The sequence below is a fragment of the Parasteatoda tepidariorum genome, chromosome 4 (genome assembly GCF_982258835.1).
Source record: "Parasteatoda tepidariorum strain Cologne lab strain chromosome 4, Ptep-v5.0, whole genome shotgun sequence".
NCBI lineage: Eukaryota > Metazoa > Arthropoda > Arachnida > Araneae > Theridiidae > Parasteatoda > Parasteatoda tepidariorum.
In genome coordinates, this window is record NC_141758.1 from 100,462,580 (window position 1) to 100,482,191 (window position 19,612).

At 29.8% G+C, this 19,612-nt stretch overlaps 1 protein-coding gene across 4 annotated transcripts in view; it reads right to left on the minus strand.

Annotated features, from left to right (window-relative positions):
- The window catches only part of scaf6 (SR-related CTD associated factor 6), a 34,283-nt gene continuing 14,671 nt past the window's right edge, over positions 1-19,612 (minus strand). For all 4 annotated transcript variants that reach the window (XM_043050640.3, XM_043050641.3, XM_071182804.2 and 1 more), the window contains 8 exons: positions 17,763-18,033; positions 14,905-15,138; positions 13,538-13,644; positions 12,264-12,400; positions 10,361-10,555; positions 7,458-7,718; positions 4,930-5,003; positions 1-252 (listed from right to left, as the gene is read on the minus strand). In XM_043050640.3, coding sequence (XP_042906574.2) covers positions 53-252; positions 4,930-5,003; positions 7,458-7,718; positions 10,361-10,555; positions 12,264-12,400; positions 13,538-13,644; positions 14,905-15,138; positions 17,763-18,033 — 1,479 coding nt within the window. In that variant the 3' untranslated portion in view covers positions 1-52. The remainder of the gene's footprint in view (positions 253-4,929; positions 5,004-7,457; positions 7,719-10,360; positions 10,556-12,263; positions 12,401-13,537; positions 13,645-14,904; positions 15,139-17,762; positions 18,034-19,612) is intronic.

The following is a 19,612-nucleotide window of genomic DNA, read 5'->3' on the forward strand; positions in this document are numbered from 1 at the left end:
TTACAAAAAAAAATGAATCTACTTTATTATTCTATAAAATGCATAGTAATGATCACATCTTTCCGAGCTCTTCCGCCCGGGCTTTCATTCGATTTATGAAGGCTTGACCTTTGCTTTTTCTAAAGTTCTCGTAGGGATCATTGAGGCTGACCCCAATACCTTTGTACATATCCTGCCTGTCTCTCACATCACCAGCATCCACAGGATCTTGAATACCTTGCTCCTGGGAACCAAGACCTGCACCAGACCATCCTGCAAAACAGGTATTGTTATATTTTAAATTATATTAAGAATATCTATACAGTCGGACCTCTATTTAACAAAGTCGCTAAATCCCGATAATAAGTTCTTTATATGGAAAATTTTATAAATAGAAAATCACCTTTTAAAATACTTAAACACAATACAGATTTTTAAATTCACAAACACTAGACATAATTAAAATTACAATCGATACACCTTTATCTTGTAAACTAGTATCTACTATTTATTTTATATATCTTAAACATAAAAGAAATCTGCATGGAAAGCAAGAATAGAACAGAACATTATCCAGTGTTACACTATTATGCAACATACATTTTCACCTAAAAAAAAGAAGCTAAATTTATGTATAAAATTATAGCTGCATTTACTACAAAAGTAATTTTAAACATACATTACCACATGCCTTCTTAAGTTTAACTGCAACTGATAAAATCCGATAACTTTCAGAGAAAGCAGTAAAAAATTACATAAAGCAGTGGCTTCAAAAATTAATTCAAAGTAATTTCCTACATAAAATGCGTTAACAAGTTTGAAATGGTCTGAAATATTTCGGAAAACAGGGAAAATAGATCTCAATGAAAAGTTTGTTAAATAGAAAATTCCCTTTGCTATTTGGAAGTTATTTTACAAAGAAATTTCCAAAATGTTCTTGGTTCTTCGAAAAAAATTGCAAAATGGAAGTTTGTTAAATAGAAGTCTGACTGTATATAGATATATGCATAATTTCATAGCAATAAAAGTTGAAAAGGCGCCCGAGAAACAAAATAGACTTACAATGGAATCTGTGAAAATTGAGTGCATTAAAAACTGGTGACTCATATTTGCAACTCAAAATTTAAAAAAAATTTTTTTAAGGAAAAAAAATTCATCGTGTTCAGAAGTTCTCGTGGGCTGCAGGTTATCAACCCAATTCATGATAATAAAAAAAAAAATTTAAAAAAAAAAAAAAAACATTGCTAGGAATACAGAAAAGTCTCCCAATAGTCTTCTTTCCCAGAAAATAGTTGCTTTTTTTAACCTTTTCAAGCAAAAAAAAAGTTGCCATAGTCACCTCAGGCCGAAAATAGTTGCATTTTAGTCACCTGTAGCAACAATGTAAATGTGTAGCTGCCAACATGGATAGGAAAAAATCTAGTAGACTTTACGAAATATAAAAATCATGATAATTGTTGCATAGTGTACTAAATATTTTTCAAACAGGGAATTTTAGGGATTTTTATACGCAACAAAATATAAAAAATGCAATATTTTCCAGATATGATCAACTTGAAATGAATTAATTAAAAAAATTTAATTAATTTAAAAAAGGATAAATTGAACATTTTAGAACACAAAAACGTTTTAAATTGATTTTTATAAATGAAGCTCGCTTCATTATGCATTCGTAATACTTATTTAAATATTCAAGCAAGCAATAATCTGTGCCTAAATTTTATTTTTTTAGTGAACTTACTCAAATTTAGGGAATTTTCTAAAGTGTATAAAAACCAGGAGAATTTTAATATAAACCAGTAAACTAGGAAAAACTGTCAAAATCAAGTAGAGTTGGCAGGCATGTAACCGATACCCTACTGACAGTGCCCATGATTAACAAAATAGCTATGAGTTACTTGTTACCAGATTTCTCCAAAACCCATATTCAACACAACGGAATTTTTTGATTAAATTTTTAGTTATTTTTTCCCGATGTTAAAGAAAAATTATCCCTTTGAACAGTGGTCGCCAAACCGGCGATAATAAGCAATTGGCAGCTTGTGGAACATCCCTTTCAATAGAACACATTAATGCTCAAGTTGACTAAACTTCATTTCTCTATTGAGTTGATATACTAGATTCTTTTTTAAAAAATTTTAAAAAAAAGTTGGTAGCTCGCAGCAGGATTTAAAAACAGTGTGGTAGTTAGGAGAAATCAGGGTTATGGAGATCATTGCCTTAGAAAATCAATCAATAAATGTGCAACATGCATTTTAAATTTAGGAAATTGCAAGTACTCTAACTCTATCAATAACTACTCCTCGGAGCCATAGTGGCTCAAGAGATAGAATATTCGCCTCCAAATGAGACGACCCTGGTTCGAATCCCAGTGGTGTCTAAATTATACACATTCTGCTCTTTGCGCACACACATGTAAACTATCCTCAGTGGTAGAGGAATTGTGGATTAGAATCTTCTTGCGGTCAGGCTAATCGTGGGAAATTTTCATGCAACGCAAATGCAGGTTAATTCTGTTAAAAAGTCTGTTACTAAAGCTAGTTTGCTCAAAATGCTTATGAAATCTAACAAAATTACTCTTTTTTAATTTCACTTCTCTATATAGTAAGTACATTTATTTTCAGCATATTTTTTACCTAAAAACATGCTTATATTGAGCTATATTTTAAATGGATACAGAGCACTAAAAAAAACAAACAGACCAACCTAAATAACTTCTGATCTAATGATCGGATCTTCAAGTTCTAATATTCAACCTCAATGGTTCGAGAGGGTGACCTCAAATATGCTAATTAATTAGAGCAGGCGATATTTTAAGATGTGAAATTGGGCACAAAACTTACAATAGATATAGATTCATTTTCTCGATGGATTCAGATTTCTGCCTTCAAAATATAGTGGATAGCTTCCTTATAAGATATATGATTTCAATACCAATAATTTCGTTCAAAAAAGTTAAAAACCCTTAATGTTAATTTTACTATTTGCTTATTTCACCATATCTCAAGAACTTTTTAAGCAAATTAAAAATATTTTGCACGCAATTATAAAACCATACAAAGATTATTCCTTGCAAAAATAACTTTAAGTAAATATTTATTTATTATTTAATAATAGAAGAAAAATTTTGAATTGTAAAGTATAAAAAATTTTATCACACTTTCAAGAATGTAATTTTACATGGCAAAATACCAAAATTTGTGCTAAATCAGTCAAAGAGTTGTTTAGAAATCAAATTTTAAATACATAACTTTTTATACTTTTATTTCTCATAAACTATTCCAACGATTTTGCTGAAATTTTTTATTTTGCCATTTAAAATTACATTCTTTAATATGAATAAAAAAATTGCATACTTGACAATTAAAAAAAATTTTCAACTATTATTAAATAAATATTTATTAAAAAATGTTTTTTTTCAAAGTGGTGAAAACGTTTGGCTGCTCTTCCAGATCTAACTATTGGGACCATATTTCCCAGATTGCAGCTATCCCCATTTTTGGGGTCAGAAATTCAAATCAGTCAAAAAAAGATATGTTTTTATGTCTGGTTCTATAGCTTGACATCTTGCCTGCACTAATTAATTACCATAATTAGGGCCACTCACTCAAACCATTAAGATTGAGTCCTAGAATGAAAAAGATTTATCATTGGATCAGAATTCAGGGTAGTCCTTTAGGGCACACTGTACTTATTATTTCACAAAATTCTTAGAGCAACACAATTTTATCCTAAGACTTTTGTTTGGTATAGGTAACATCTAAAACTTTGTGTTTTAATTAATTTCATGCAATAAGAAATATCAAGCCTAACAAGCAGGGAAACACTTTTTAATGAGAATTGCAATGACTGAAAAATTTTGTTAGCTACATTACATTGAGTTTCAAAAAGGAATTATTTTTCCTCTTATACTTTCAAATTTAATAAAACTAATGCATACTTTTAGTTTTTACAATAATAGTTAATGGGTTGTTCCATAACTTAAGACAAATAAATATTCTTTAAAAGGACGCCATACCACGAGAGTAACTTTTCGTCACAAATTCTATTTCTCTTTCATTACTAATTTAAAATTGGAAAAGAAAGAAAAAATGAGTTCAGGCAAACCTAGAGAAAGCCATAAAGTTTAAATTGCTGAAAAAAAATGTTTCAAAATATCAAAATGAAAACAAATTATTGGAAAGGAACTTTTCCATTGAGTCATTTTCTACTCATAATTAACTCTCATTTTGATATTTTAAAATTTTATTTTCTGCATTTGAAACTTCATGGCTTACTCAAGATCTCACTTTCTCTATACTTTAAATTAGTTATAGAGGAGAAAGAGATTTTATGATGAAAAGTTTCTCCTGTGGTATGGTGTCCTCTAAACAATTAACTTGTTGAGCCATTTTTGCTTAAATAATATACATATAGAAACTGTTTCCTTATGGCTGGCATTATTATATACATTTTTAGATTCCCTCTTAAAGATGAAATTAAAAGAGTATCAACATAAGAGCTAGGAAAGAAATAAAAAAAAGCTATCAAAAGCTCACGAATCACTTGTGCGACAACAAAACCAACCTATTTCATTGCTAGAGGTGTAAAAGCTAGAAAGATATTTAAGTTTCACGAAGTGATCAGTTTTTCATCCTGCTTTTCCACACTAGTCACTTGTGAAAGGTCAATAGCATTTCCATTTCTCATGTTAAATATTAACTGGCAGATCTTTGTGTGCATCCTCTTTTACATGGTTTTAAACAAGATTTTTAATTAAATAAAGTAAAAGCAGTCATTAAGAAACAAACACAATATGTGATGCATTTAACAGAAAATATTAACTTATTCCAGATTAAATATAGGTTTTTAAAGCCAAACAGAATTATAAACCATTGAACAAACATAGGTTCTGTTTTAGGTTAAATAAAAATGAGGAATTTTTATGCGAATATGCGACAAAATTCCTACCCATTTTTTTAAGAAGCTGATGTCCTTTGTTGCTTTCATCAAGTCTTCTGTCATGAGGATTAGAACCGGATCCCCTAAAAAATAAGAATTCTTTATTCTCTAACTCAAATCGAATACATTGAATCAGTTTTTTAAAAAAAAGCATAATTAAAGGCAATTCCATCTATAAGCTGCAATTATTCTAGTTTATCCAACCCAATTCTTCCCATCATCTATGGATTCTAGGTTAAATTTTTGATTAGCATCTTCTTAATATTTTCTCTTTTTTTAACTAAGCAAACTCTTGATAATAGAAAATCATTCAAAAGCAATATTTAAAAGAAAAAGAGTTAGAGTAACAGGAACTTCCAGACAATTTTTTTTAACCATAAAATCATGCAATTTATGGTTTTGAATAATTAATTTAAAACACCACATTTGCAGGTAAAGAGAAAAATCTTCAATAAAAAATTTTAAGATAATAAAGATAATTAGAAATATTTAAAATAAATATAAAACTAACTAACAGCTATTTAAAAAAAAAACTAAAGTTGTACAGTTGAGGAAAAAAATTCTTAATTCTTAAAACAAAACTTCAATGCTGAAATATTTATATTATCCGGAAAAAAAATTTCCAGAAAATGTTAAAAGAGATAATGTCTATCAGAAACACTTTTAAAAATGCAGCGCTATCATAAAAATGCCCATAAAAAAAACGGAACAGAAAATGCATCCCACAACATAAAAGATTATGTTTATGTAAGAAACATATTGAATAGGGTCACTAACAGTGGTCCCGTATAGCCCTTTCCAACGAATTCTGTTTCGCTGTGACTTCCATTTTTCCGGAAACCAGTTAGTGTGGAGACAGGATAGCACGCCATGCACAACAGTATGTTCATGAATGTAATCAGTATGGCATCATGCACAATGGCAATACACCGCTTCACACCTTTGAGCATTACATTGCAGCAGCATTGCGGAGAGATTATTCTGGACAATTTTCGTCTTTTTCAGGAGTGTGGTATGTCCAAACTTTCTGGTAATGGACAACAATGCACGGATACACAGGAGCGTCCACGTTTCAAACAGACTAGAAAGTGAAGATATTGCCCATATGCCATGGTCAGCTTAGTCCCGGACCTAAATCCTATAGAGCATGGGTCGCCAAACTTTTTTCATCATCGACCCCTATATAATTTTTCGAAATCTCCATCGACCCCCATAAAAGTAATTTTCCGTTATTAAGATAAAACTCTATTAGATACTGTGTTTGTACATTTATTTTATGATTTAAACATTTATTAAAGTAATAGTACATTGTGTAACAATAGTTTTATGAAAAATATATTAATGTTGAAATTTAAATACCTTAATATTTATTAAATAATAAGTAATTATAAATAAGTAGAAATAATAAGTAAAGTAACTACAGATTTATTGCTTCTTAACCAATGAGATAAGTGTGTCTGGTGTTTTTTTGTAAGGTTCACTATATTGGGTTCAAAATTGATCAATTTTAATTTTAAATCCCCTAGTAACTCCACGTTTAATTTATTTCTGAACTTAGTTAAGATTGAAGTTACGTGACTGAAACTGGCTTCAACCATATAGGAACTTGGAAAAGCTAGCATAAAAAGGCTGAGCAATTTCATAAAGTTCTACATATTTTTACATTATATTTATATTTGTTCAAAATTTACTTATTGCTAAATTTTTAAAAAGCGTCTTTGCTTCAAGATCTGATAATAATTTAGCAAACTCATCTTGCAGGTTGATGATGCGTTTATTAATTTATGTTATATAAAGAAACTGATATTAAGTCAATTATAAAAAAAATTCACAAATTTTACATACTAAATTAGATATTTGGGATTTACGTATTAAGAACTGTTTTTTCTTCGGCCCCCAATCGACCCTTCCGATTCGGATCGACCCCCACTTTTGTTAAATAGACCCCTGGGGGTCTATATAGACCACTTTGGCGACCTCTGCTATAGAGAGTGCCTGGGATGACCTTGGCAGACGTGTTTCACAAGAGTAGTGGGGAAATATCCTCCAAGGACTCCTTACTAGTTTAGTGGACAGAATACATAGCAGATGCAAAATGTGCATTAGTGTCTGAGGTAATCACACATTTTACTGAGGAACTCATGTCTGTTTTATTCTGGCAAGAAGATGCATTTTTCGTGGCCGCTTGGCAATTATTCAAAAAGCAGCCTTTTCATTTTTAATTTCCTTATTTTTCAAAGTGACGATATTTGTACCATTTTGCATAATAATAAATGCACATTGTTTAGACTAATTTAAGGACAGAATTGCATTTCCTCAAACAATGTCTATTATTAATTATTCCGAAAAATGTAGTCGTTACTTAGCAATTAATGTATTACTGGCAACATATATTGATAGCATGATATACAGCTAACAGGATATGCAATGTCTATGTAATTTTTATTTTACCCTCCCTCTCAGATTGTACACAAAGTTCAAAAACACCCTGTATAACTTCAATAAATTAATCCTAAAGGAATTGAAATGTAACATACATGAAAGTAGGAGGAGAGACACTTCTGCGATCTGGGGATCTCTGTGATCTTTTTGATGGTGGAGATCTTGATCTAGAACGTCCTCTAGACCGATGACGATTAGATCTTTGAGGAGGTGATCTAGGCGGTGAGGGTGACACTGAAGATCTTCGTGGCGGCAATTCAGGAGAGCGTGACCTGGACCTCGACACCGATCTGGAACGTCGCTGGTGCTCCTTTTCACCATTTTTGATAGGTGAAGGAATTACTTCTTTTTCAGGGCTGTAATTTTGTAAATGATTATGAAGTTAAAGTATTTCACAAAAATAATTCATTGAAATTGAAATATGAAAAAAAGAATTTCAATAAAAGTTAAGAGCATCTTCAAAAAAAAAAAAAAAAAAGGAAAAAGAAACAATGTACATAAACCATTTGAATTAAAAATGAATAAAAAAATTATTAAATATGTTGTTTATTGTATGGAATAAGTTTTTATTCAATAAAAATGTGCTGTAAGATATTTTGATTTTTTTTTCTGAAAAATAAGAAACCAGTAAATTTTTTAATTCTATAAAAATTGTAGCTCTGTCAAAAATACATGTTAAATAATTGTTTACACTTCAGAGGACGCTAAACCACAGTAGAAATCCTTCATGGCAAATTCTCAAATTTTACCATAGGTAGTTTAAAATTTAAAGTTCACACGAAAAGTGAGCTTAGATTCGTAAACCATGTGTAAGCATGAAATTTCAAATGCTGGAAAAATGCTTTCAAAATGCAAACAATTTACCTCCAAATTGTACACAGTGGAAAAGTAATTCTGCAAAAATTTGTTTGTATTTCGATATTTTGAAGGAAAAAATTTTTCAATATTTGTAACTTTATGGTTGACATTAAGTTTACCTGAACTAAGTTTTCAAACTTAAGAATACCAATGTAGATGAAAGATAATTCTTTATGAAAAGTTTCTCCTGTGGTATAAGCCTAACTTGCATCTTCGAATCCCACATGTACAATAATATTTGCCACTGTTGTTACTGTCAAAAGCTGCATGTGAACACAAGCACACATTAAGAGAACATTACACATTAGTTGAGAGGAAACTTTTCATTAAATACTTCATTTTGTTAAAATACTTAATTGGGTACTTTCACTTCAAGAAGAAGATAATGGATACTCACACATGTGACCTATAACATAAGCACCAGCTGATCGTTAATAAGCAAAATGGAGTGTAAAAGTTAAGCTAAGTTTCTCCAAGTTAGAATTATAATTAACATGAAGTTAATTAAATACAGTGCCATATCGAACATCGAATTCGTTGAAATATAATTTATTCTCGTCTACGTCTTTTAATCAACTTAGATGTATTTTTTATTCAAGTATTATACTGTAACCACGATATATTTTTGTTTTGGGTGATTGGCAATTTTGAAGCATAATTAGTTTGGCCATGTTCTACATGGCTTTGTGTTAAGTAAGAAATATACAGTGAAATAATTGAAATCTTTATAATGAATACAGAATGTGTCACTTAAGAAATATACAATGAAATAATTGAAATCTTTGTAACGAATATAGAATGTGTCACTTCAGAGAATTAATATCTGTTGGGCTTGGCTTACTCGAAATAGAAAGAAAAGAATAGTTGCTAATGTAAACAAAAGCCAGGTTTCAACAACCAATCAGGATCGAGGTACTCACACTACAGCACCTGCAGGCACCCCATTTTGTTTATTTTGCTCATTTAAAAAAATAAAAATTAATTTTTATCCTTATCATAATCCATTGATTCAATATCTTTATTTAATATCAAAATATGTAGGTAGCAATTTTATAAATTGTTAATGTAGTTAAACCTACATATAAAATTTTAATTCAGGCATGGCAATATTGCATTCATTCTTTAAATAAACAATGGGACAGAACTAAGAATTTTTTAAAATTAAGTAAATTTTCTAAAAATATTACATGTTTGTTAATTATTAGTGGTATGTTGAAACAATATTTCTTGAAATAAAAATTTAATAAAAAATGCAAAAACTACCATTTAGTTGATTTTTAATAACTTTCAATTGATGATATAAAAACAAAAAAATTTTGTAACAACCAGTTTGTTCCAACCTCTTGAAATTATAAAAACTGGACATCATCAATCTATTATACCAAAAATATTTTAGAAAATTGTCTTGAAAATAAAATTCATTCAAACCAATTTAAATGAATCTACACCTATTGAAATTTTACTTTGTAAACACTTGCACAAACATTGTAAATTTATGAAAATACTAATCATAAGGTATGGGAGAATCTCAAAAACTCAAAAAAATATTTAAGCAATATTTGAATAGCACACATATACATTAAATAAATACTTATACAATGCCTAGTGCTAGGAATATGAAATTTTAAACTAAAACATCTCAGTTCCCCAGCAACGGTATTTTCAAGGAAAAGTGAAATTTTGAAGTGTAATAGAAAACCTTTCAATTACCTTGTCATAATAAAAACGTTATAAAAATAAAAGTTTTGAAAAAGAAAAAGTGAGATAAAAATCACACAAAAAATCACACAATGAATAGAAACAAAATTTGACGTAAAAAATTTCTTACACAGTTAGGTATAAGAAAATATTAAAAAACACTCAGTGAACTAATTAGAAAAGTATTGTAGCAAACAAATAGGCAAACCAAAATTTGTATATGAAACTTAAAAATTGGGTAAAAACAGTAGGTCAAGTTAAGGCAAGCTTGGAACTCAAAAATTGAGTTGAAACTTTGTTACAGTAAATGTTCTACCTCTACAATTAAAAATACATCAATATCATTTTTAACTAGAAGTACAGTTCCTAGTATCTTAAACTAAACTTTTTTTAAGCAGCAAACAAATAGGCAAATAGAAATTGGGTAACAAAAGTATCTAACCTCTTAAACTCCCTGTACTTTCTTCGTTTTTCCATTGGTTCCTCAGGATACCTCTGCATAGGGGGTAAATCCATGGGTGCAGAATAATCACGATCATCAGTGGGCATTCCTTTTGCTTTCTTTGCTTGAGCTTTTGCTTTGAAGAATTCATATAATCCCAACTGTTCCCATCCTTCACTAGATATGACATATGAACTATAAAAAGAAAGTTAAAATTACTTATACACTTTTTCTGGGAACAATGAGGAAAAACTTTCCTCGATGTCCTAAATGAATGCCCTAAATGCTTCAATCGGCTACTCCCAAACATATCTTGGACTCAGCAGAGAAGAAATCTACTCATCTTCCACGTTTGTCACAAACATGTTTAAAGTCAACGGTTTAATAAGAAAAAGAAGAAAATATCAAAATCACTAGAACATTAAACATTCATACTACTAGAACTATATTCAATAGTAAAATTCCCATCCAATTTATAAACAGCATATGAATTTTTACAGGATGCATTGCCAAACTTTTCAACAAAAAATTAGCACCTTTTCAGCACTTTTCAAGCCTTTAAAAAATATTTTTAAGCATTTAAAATATATCATAATTAGACAGAGTCGGCAAGTTTTTGTCAATTTATGTTTTTTTTGTTGTTTTTTTTTTTTGCTTGCCAGTGACGAAAACGAGGGCGCGTCACCAATCATGGAATTAACAAGAGAAATAAAATTTTCGATCACTATTAGACAAAAAAAATTTTACAATGTTCAGTTCGTCCCTATAATCAGCAAAAATTCGAGATATTGTACAATGCACCAAAAAAATATAGACCACCCTGAATAACTATTTATCCAATGATCGGATCTACACGTTCTAAGACTCTATCTTAACGGTTCAAGGGGGTTATCTCAAATATGCTAATTAATTAGTGCAGAATATCGACGAATATTAGTATATTGAATATTAGTACGAAATCAGACACGATACTTTCTCTGAATAAACATGCCTTTTTTTTCTCCAATGGATTCAGATTTGAACCCCCAATTTAATTTTAAAGCATTTAATTTTACATGGCACAATAAAAATTTTTTAATGAAGTCGGTCAAATAGTTTCTAAGGAATCGAATTTTAAATGTCTGACTTTTTCGAAATTGAATTTCTCAGGAACTATTCAACCGAATTTGCTCAAGTTTTTACTTTGCCATGCAAAATTACATTTTTTTTAAATTATGCAAAAAATTGTATATCTTACAATTCAAAACTTTTTACTATCATTAAATAAAATAATAGAAATTAACTAAAATTTATTTTTTGAATGAAATTATCTTTGGATAAACTAATTTATAATCGTGTGCAAAAGTTTTTCAATTGGCTTAAAAAGTTTTCTCGGCATATGGCGAAATATGCAAAAATAAAATTAACATTAAGGGGTCCACTCTTTTGATAACTCACCCTGACAAAACTATGGGGACCATGTTTTCCAGATTGCACAAACTCCCTATATTTCTGGGATCAGAAATCCGAATCCGTCCACAAAATGGTGTTCCATGAACAAACTCTCATCATCAGACCTTCTCTGAATGTTTAGTCATAAACATTCAGAGAATTTTACCTTTAACTGAGAAGTGAAGATAGTATAATATTATTGAATTATTGATTTTTTTAATTTTACACGGTCATTAGATCAAAAGTTATTCAGGGTGTTCCTTTTTTTGGGGGGATACCGCACCTATATATATCTGCTTTAATCTGATCAGGTAATTAATATAAACTTCTAAATATAGTTAGTTTCTTTTTTTTTTTACACTTTTAATTTTAAAGGTAAATGGATAATTTATCATTCAAATAGAGATTGGAACTATTTTATTTAGAAGAAAAAAAAGACTTGATTTTTTGTTACTTTTTAATACACACTTACTTGTTTCTGTTTCTTTCATGAGTTGGAGGACAATAAAACTGCTCCACAGCAGCAAGAAGACGATCTGTTGGTAAGGCTGGTGGTGGTAATCTTACATCCTCTGGCTCTAAAGGCTTAGTATAATCTGAATCCTCCAGCTGAAATAACAAAGAAGCACACACTAAATTTCAGAATACGCAAAAATGCAGCATTTCGAAAAAATTGCAGATTAGAAATTAAATTGTCATGGCTAAAGCAGGTCATAAAGCGATTATTCAAAAGTGTGCTTCGGAATTCGCGGATCGTAATAGCATTAAATTAAAAATTAAATCAACATTTTAAAAACTATGTGAAAAATCTCAAGCTGTTGAAAATGCTACTAACAAAACCACATGGACAATAAAATAGTCACAAATCGAGTGCATCGAAAATTCTTCAAATATGCAATTCATAATTTCCTGCGTATGATAAGGTAGCATTAAAAAACTATCTCCATAGCAATAACTGAAAAAAATGCTATCGTAAATCCACGTAGGACTTTGGGTGAATCATCATTAATTGCGTGCAAGATTATGCTCAGCACTGTAAAATCATAATAAAAAAATTAAATTTCAAAAAATAAACAGCAATTGCTATTAAATTAGAGGTGCAACATGAGAGATGTTTATTCGATATTAGAGATGTTTATTCGATGATTAGAGATGATTATTCGATTAAGAAAACAATAATGAAAATAAACAAATTTGTGAAGGGTTCAATTAAAAGATAAATTATTTTGTTTTTCAGTTAAAATATTTTGTGAAGGGTCCGTTTTAATGAAATGATATTTTGTGAAGGGTCCGTTAACGAACCACAATTTCCCCTAAAATGATCCCTGATTACACAGATTAATGTATAATCAATTACATGCAGAATAGTATAATCCTGAATACCCGACTCTAAATTATAAGATAATGTGGTTACCGATTTCATACATCGATATAGATAAATATATCGATATAGGTAAAAGGTAACCTTATGGTTAACCTTTACATGCACCGTAAATCTAACTTACATTACGAGACTGGCCGATGTTGAATCAATACCCAATTGACCCAAATTTCTTCTAAACAGACCCCTGTATTCCTTTATAGTTTTGGCCACCAAAAATTTTTTTTTACTATATCTGATAAAATTTAAAATATAGTTTATATTTTTTTAAAGTAAATTTATGGTGATCAAAAATTTGAACATGGCTAACATTTTTTTCTACTGAAATTCGTAATGAACATAAGCAAAAGATAAGGTGTTCTTACTGCTACTAGGGGTACCATAAGGCCTGCAGGTAGATCATAATAAGGAGGCTGAATAGGAGGAAGTCCTGGTTCCAAATAATCTGGTGGCATATCTTGTGGACCCATACCTTATCAAATAAACAAATGTAAAATTCATAAGCATTGCCATAAAATGACATTATATATGATAAAGATATCTTTTTGTTAAATCATGATTATAATTTTAAATTTCTAGACATGATTCAATCAAACTCTTGTACAATGTCAACCAGTGTGACGTAACTACCACTACAATTATTAAGCATCAAGTCACTAGTATTTAAGACATGCTAACTCAATCCAATCTTGAGGTACCTTATGATAAATGAAGGTTGGCATGGTCGAAAACTCTTTTCTCCAAACTTAGTGTTTGGATGTTTAATAATTGTAGTGATAGTTATACCACAACCATAGATTCAACAATTTGGTAGTCCAACACCCTTTTTTTGTTTCTACTTTTGTACTCAAATTTTAAAAATGTTAGGATAAAACTCAAATATGCATTTTTGCATTAAACAAAATGTATGTTTTAAAAACTTTCCAAATGTAATGTTTTTGTTAAAATTATTTTGCTCTTAAAAAATTTTTGAAAATAAGGAGACTTCATCTGACACAAAGTATGTGTCATATAATATGTATATTCATACATGCCAACATTGGAGAAATAAAATTATGGAGATTTTACTAGCAACATTTTTTAAGCTACAAGTAAAGTTTTGATACATCATGCATAGTCATGTAAGTCTAAAAGAGAATTTCAAAATAGAAAATTATATAACCGCTTACATTTAACAAAGAAAAAAATATGTATATAAATCTTAATCTAAAGAAGACTTTTTTAAAACATTATTTATATTTACTTAAACTATAAACACTCAACATACTGCAGTATTGGCAATGCCACCATCTGTTGAGGAATAAGAGAAGTATTTAGCCATTAGCGGATATTTTATCGCCAAAAAAAATCTTTTTTTCTATTTCTTCAACAAATACAGAGAAATTCAAAAAGAAATGGGTAAACAAGAGACAATCATAAAATCCATGAGTCTTCGTTAAAAAAACATGAGACTTAGCAGGTATGCATATCTGGCGACCTCATTTCATTTTCTATTTGTAATTTAAAATTGCTTGCAATAATTTGCATGCATTTTATATTTTCCTTTTATTGTTCACAAATAAATAGATATAAAAAAGCACAATATTCTCTTCCTTCTTAAAGCAAACGGAAAAAAACATAACAATGAAAAAGAAAATATTTTATACCAAAAACTGGTATGCACATAAATATAGTGAATAATGTGGACTTAAGATAAATGGATTAATTTAATACTAAATGACTCAATTTTTACCCATTGGAGGTATATCTCTGTATGGTGGAATAGGCCGACCATACGGCCTCTCATGGTGTGGGGGTGGGCCATAATCTGGATCAAAAGGAGGCCCATAATAATCATCCATATAATGTGGAGGCAAAGGTCGTCCATTTGGGTGATGACGACTTGGGGGAATATCGTATGGTGGTTCATGCAAATCATCAGGAGGATAATCTCTCGGATGCATACCCATTGGAAGAGGATCCATTTCTAAAAAACAAAAATAGCAAGAATAAAGAAACCGAAGCATTAAAACAGAACACTTAGTAAAGAGTAAAACTAGAAGTCACTGTGGCTGGCCTAGCCTTGAAATAATGAGGTTCATGGGTTCCAGACCTTTAATCCTCCTTCTGATCAAGTACAGCAAAGGGCATGACACAAAAATAGTTTAGCATATCAGTGGTGCAATTTAAGTAAAATTATGAAGTTGCTTCTTAAATTAATTTGAACTTAAGAAAAATGGAAGGACGTTAAGTTGTGAAATTAAAAAATAAGTAATAAATAAAAAATAACTAACCTTTTACCTATGTATAATATAGTTATCTAAATGTACAGATAAATAATCCTTTTTTTAATAAGTAATAAAACTAGAGTTATAGAAGAAATTGACATTTCTGTAGTTAAATTCTCATTTGAATTAGCTTATAATAAAATGTTTCAAGCAATGAAGCTTTTATTACAATATTAACAGATGGAAGCAAATTTTTTATATGATAAGTCTTTTGGGTTAATCAATAGTGGCAGATTGAATGTATGTAAAGAAAAATTAATTTTCTCAGTAACTGAGATAATTGTATCAAAAGTAAACAACCAATGATATGAACTGAGAGCATGCCTAAAAAGTGGTGCCACTGAGCTTCACAGAAGATTAAAGAGCAGTTTATACGGTAATTATTGAAGAATATAAATTTGAAGTTGTTGACAATTTCATTTACTTGGGTTCTGTAGTCAACAACACAAACAATATTACAATAGATATACAAAGGGAAATTACAATAGCCAATAGATGTTTTAATGGAATTAAAAAATACATAAAATCTAATGCAATTCATAGAAAAAGAAAGATTTTACATAAATCTCTTTTAAGATCAATTTTAACAAATGCTTGAGAAAACTTGACCACATCTTGTATGGATGAGGTAATGTTGGGTGCCTCTGAGAGAAAGGTATTGAGAAGTATTTTTGGAGGAATTTTTAAAAAAATGGTGTGTGGCTTACAAGAACAAATTTAAAGCTTTATCACTCATATAATGAACCTGACATTATTAACTCTATTAAACGACAAAGAATAAAATGGGCAGGCCACTTTATCAGAATGGACGAAGATCGTACCACAGAGTTTTCAATGCCAGACCAGTTGGCACATGAAAAAGAGGCAGGCCGAATTTGAAATGGATAGATCTCGTAGAAATGAGATACATTTTTTTTTAAATACATGAAATACATTTTAGGTAACAAAGCTGTAAAACAATATCCTTTTTTTTTTTACTTATGTCATATTCGAGCTACTATCACCAACATGGTTGCCACTCAAATCTGGAAGTAAATTCCCTGTGTTTTCTCTGTACATATTATACACAATATATTTAGAGAAAAACACAATCACTCTGCTCTTTTATGAGCTGTACTGAGCCAATTATACTAGTTATAATTGAAAAAAAAACTTAGAGAAATAAGAAACAGCTGAACATACTTAGAACAAATACTGCTATAGTAAATGAACTAGTATAATATAGCTGAAATATCATCCTTAAATATCCCATCGACTGCACTCTGAGTAGTTAAAATTTTTTAAAAGACGAAAAAAGAAACAAAATTCCCTGTATCTTCGCAGTTTCTAAAGAAAAGACTCGAAATTCCTTGTTATTTTAGGTTATTTCAGGGTTGCCACAGAAAAAAATGAACAAAATAGTTGCTTTTAGTAGCTTAAAGCATGAAAATAGTTGCTGAAAACTATGAAAATAGTTGCCTAAATAAAAACAAAAATTCATCAAAAATACAACTAAAATTTTTATTAAATTACTTAACTGTCATATACCATGATCCATTAAGTCAAGTTGGTGGCAAATATAATAACTTTTATATAATTGTTAGTGCTCTAGCACTAAGTTTTTATAACAAAACAATTAATATATTAGCAGAAAAATAAACTTTTAATTAGTAGAATTCATTCAAAAAAATACTTTTTCGTTAAAAAAACATACTTTTTCATTAAAAAAACATACTTTTTCATGAAAAAAAAAAACATAATTTTTCTAAAAAAATTTCCCTTTTAAATTCATATTCAGTAATATCGTATTGAAAATTGGGTTTTTTAAAATCATGCGAAATTTCGAAGCAATAACCATTGAAAAGGCGATCAAGAAATGAAATAGAATTATTTTTAATACGATATTTAATATATATAATAGGAATTTGTGCAAATTGAATAAATTAGAAGTGCTGACTTAAATTTGCCATTAAAAATTTTTCATTTTTTAAGAAAAAAATTGTGTGTTCAGAAGCTCAAGCGGGCAGCAGGTTTTCAATCTAATTCATGCTTTAAAAAACATCGCTAGGAGCACAGAAAAGTCTTCCAATAGTCTCCTTTTCTTGAAAATAGTTGCTTTTTGAAGCCTTTTTATGCAAAAAAGTTGCCATATCGCCGCCTCAAGCCAAAAATAGTTGCATTTTAATCGTCTGTGGCAACCCTGTGATTTTTAAATTTCCTGTATTTTCCAGGTTCTCCCTGCGGAGTGGCAACCCAGTCCAATTGAAACAATTTGTGAAAAGGAGGTCTTTCCAAAATCAGTGAATGAAAATTACATTTGATTAAACCAAACGAACAAACTCACCAGCACCCAACATATCTGGATTTCGCATGTCCAGGCTCCGCATGTCAGGATTCCTGATGTCCGGATTTCTCAAGTCCATACTCCTCAATTCAGGATTTCTGAGTTCTTGATTCCTCATGTCCAGGCCCCTGAAGTCTGCTGGTCTGTCATCTGGATTCATGGGCTCAGAATCGTGTCTTGAATCACTACCCTGAGAATCAGACAGCTGAGCTGCTTCCAATGGAGGAGCAGCGCTCAGTTCTTGGGGTGGTTTGGCTGCTTCTTCTGAAACCTTAAAAAAAAAATATACATTTCCATAAGAGAACAGTTTTCTGAACATAACCAAACATTTTTAGCGATGAAAGAATTAAGACAACACGGAGAACAAAGACAAGAATAAAGACAAGGAAGAAAGAATAAAATACAGTTTTTGTTTCACAGGGTTGTCACTCAAATCTAGAGAAAAAAAATTCCCTGTACAAATTATACACAATAAATTAAGAGGAAAAACACAATCACTGAATGAGCTGCATTGGGCTTACTAGTTATAATTTCTGAAAAAACTTAAGAGAAAAAAAGGTACAGCTGAACATACTTAAAACAAATAATGCTATAGTAAATGAACTAGTATAATATAGCTGAAATATCATCCTTAAATATCCCATAGACTGCCCTTTGAGAGGTTACCATTTTAAAAAAGACGAAAATAAGAAACGAAATTCCCTGTAATTTGCAAGTTTCTAAAGAAAAACTCAAAATTCCCTGCATTTTCCCCGTTATTTTAGGTGATTTTTAAATTCCCCATATTTTCCCTGCGGAGTGGCAATGCTGCATAAGTAAACAGTTCTTTGAATAAAACACTTTTAGGGATGTAAGAATAAAAATTAGTACAGTTTTTGTTTCAACTCGGGGACAACAAACAAAAAATATCTGAAAAATGGGGCTATGTTGTTCAATATAACTTTAAATTTAAAACAAATGTGGCTACTTTTAGTATGTGGACCTAGAAAACATACGTACGTACAGCAGACTTCAGGTTATCTGGCTAGCAACTATCCAACCTCTGCGTTATCCGGAATAAAGGAATGAAAAATTTGGAATAATACTGGTCATTAATAGAACTTGTTGTGGGAGGCGGATAAAGAAGGAACAAAAACTGCTAAAACTATTGTTTGTAATTTTTAACTCTTCCTAGTCATAACTTTTCTAATTGTGTAGTTTTTTTTAATTAAATCTTTTAATTAATATTAATAATTAATTAAATAAAAATAAACATTTTAATTAATAAAATTTATTAATTAATTTTATTTCATTAATTCTTTTTTTTAATTAATTAATTCAATACTTTTGCCTCAATCACTTATTTTAAAATCTGTAACAAGTGATTTTCCTATTATGGGGGAGGGATTGGGAAGGGGAAATTCTTTCTCTCTGGCTATTTTCTTATCTAGTCTACCCTTTCCTTATATTAGGCCAGATAGTCAATAGTTAGCTGCATTAATAGTTAATAAAATAAATTTTTCAAATTATCGTAATAAAGAAAATTATCTTATTACAATATATTTATTAATGTATATTTCTATGATTGCATATTTTATAGTAAAAGTTATATATTTTATTAAGAAGAAATTCAGAAGTGTTCAGATATATATATATATATATAAGGGTGGCAGTCGGCTGAGCAGTACAAACAGGCACAGAATTTTAAAAAATTAAATTCATTTTATATAACCATCATATCCAGAGAATGAATGACCAAGTGACACAAAATCAAAGTACTCCTCAATAAAATTTAGGAAAAATCTAGCAAAATAAATGCATACAATTTTTCCTTTTAAGGAATAAGGGAAATCTTAATAATTACAATTGGT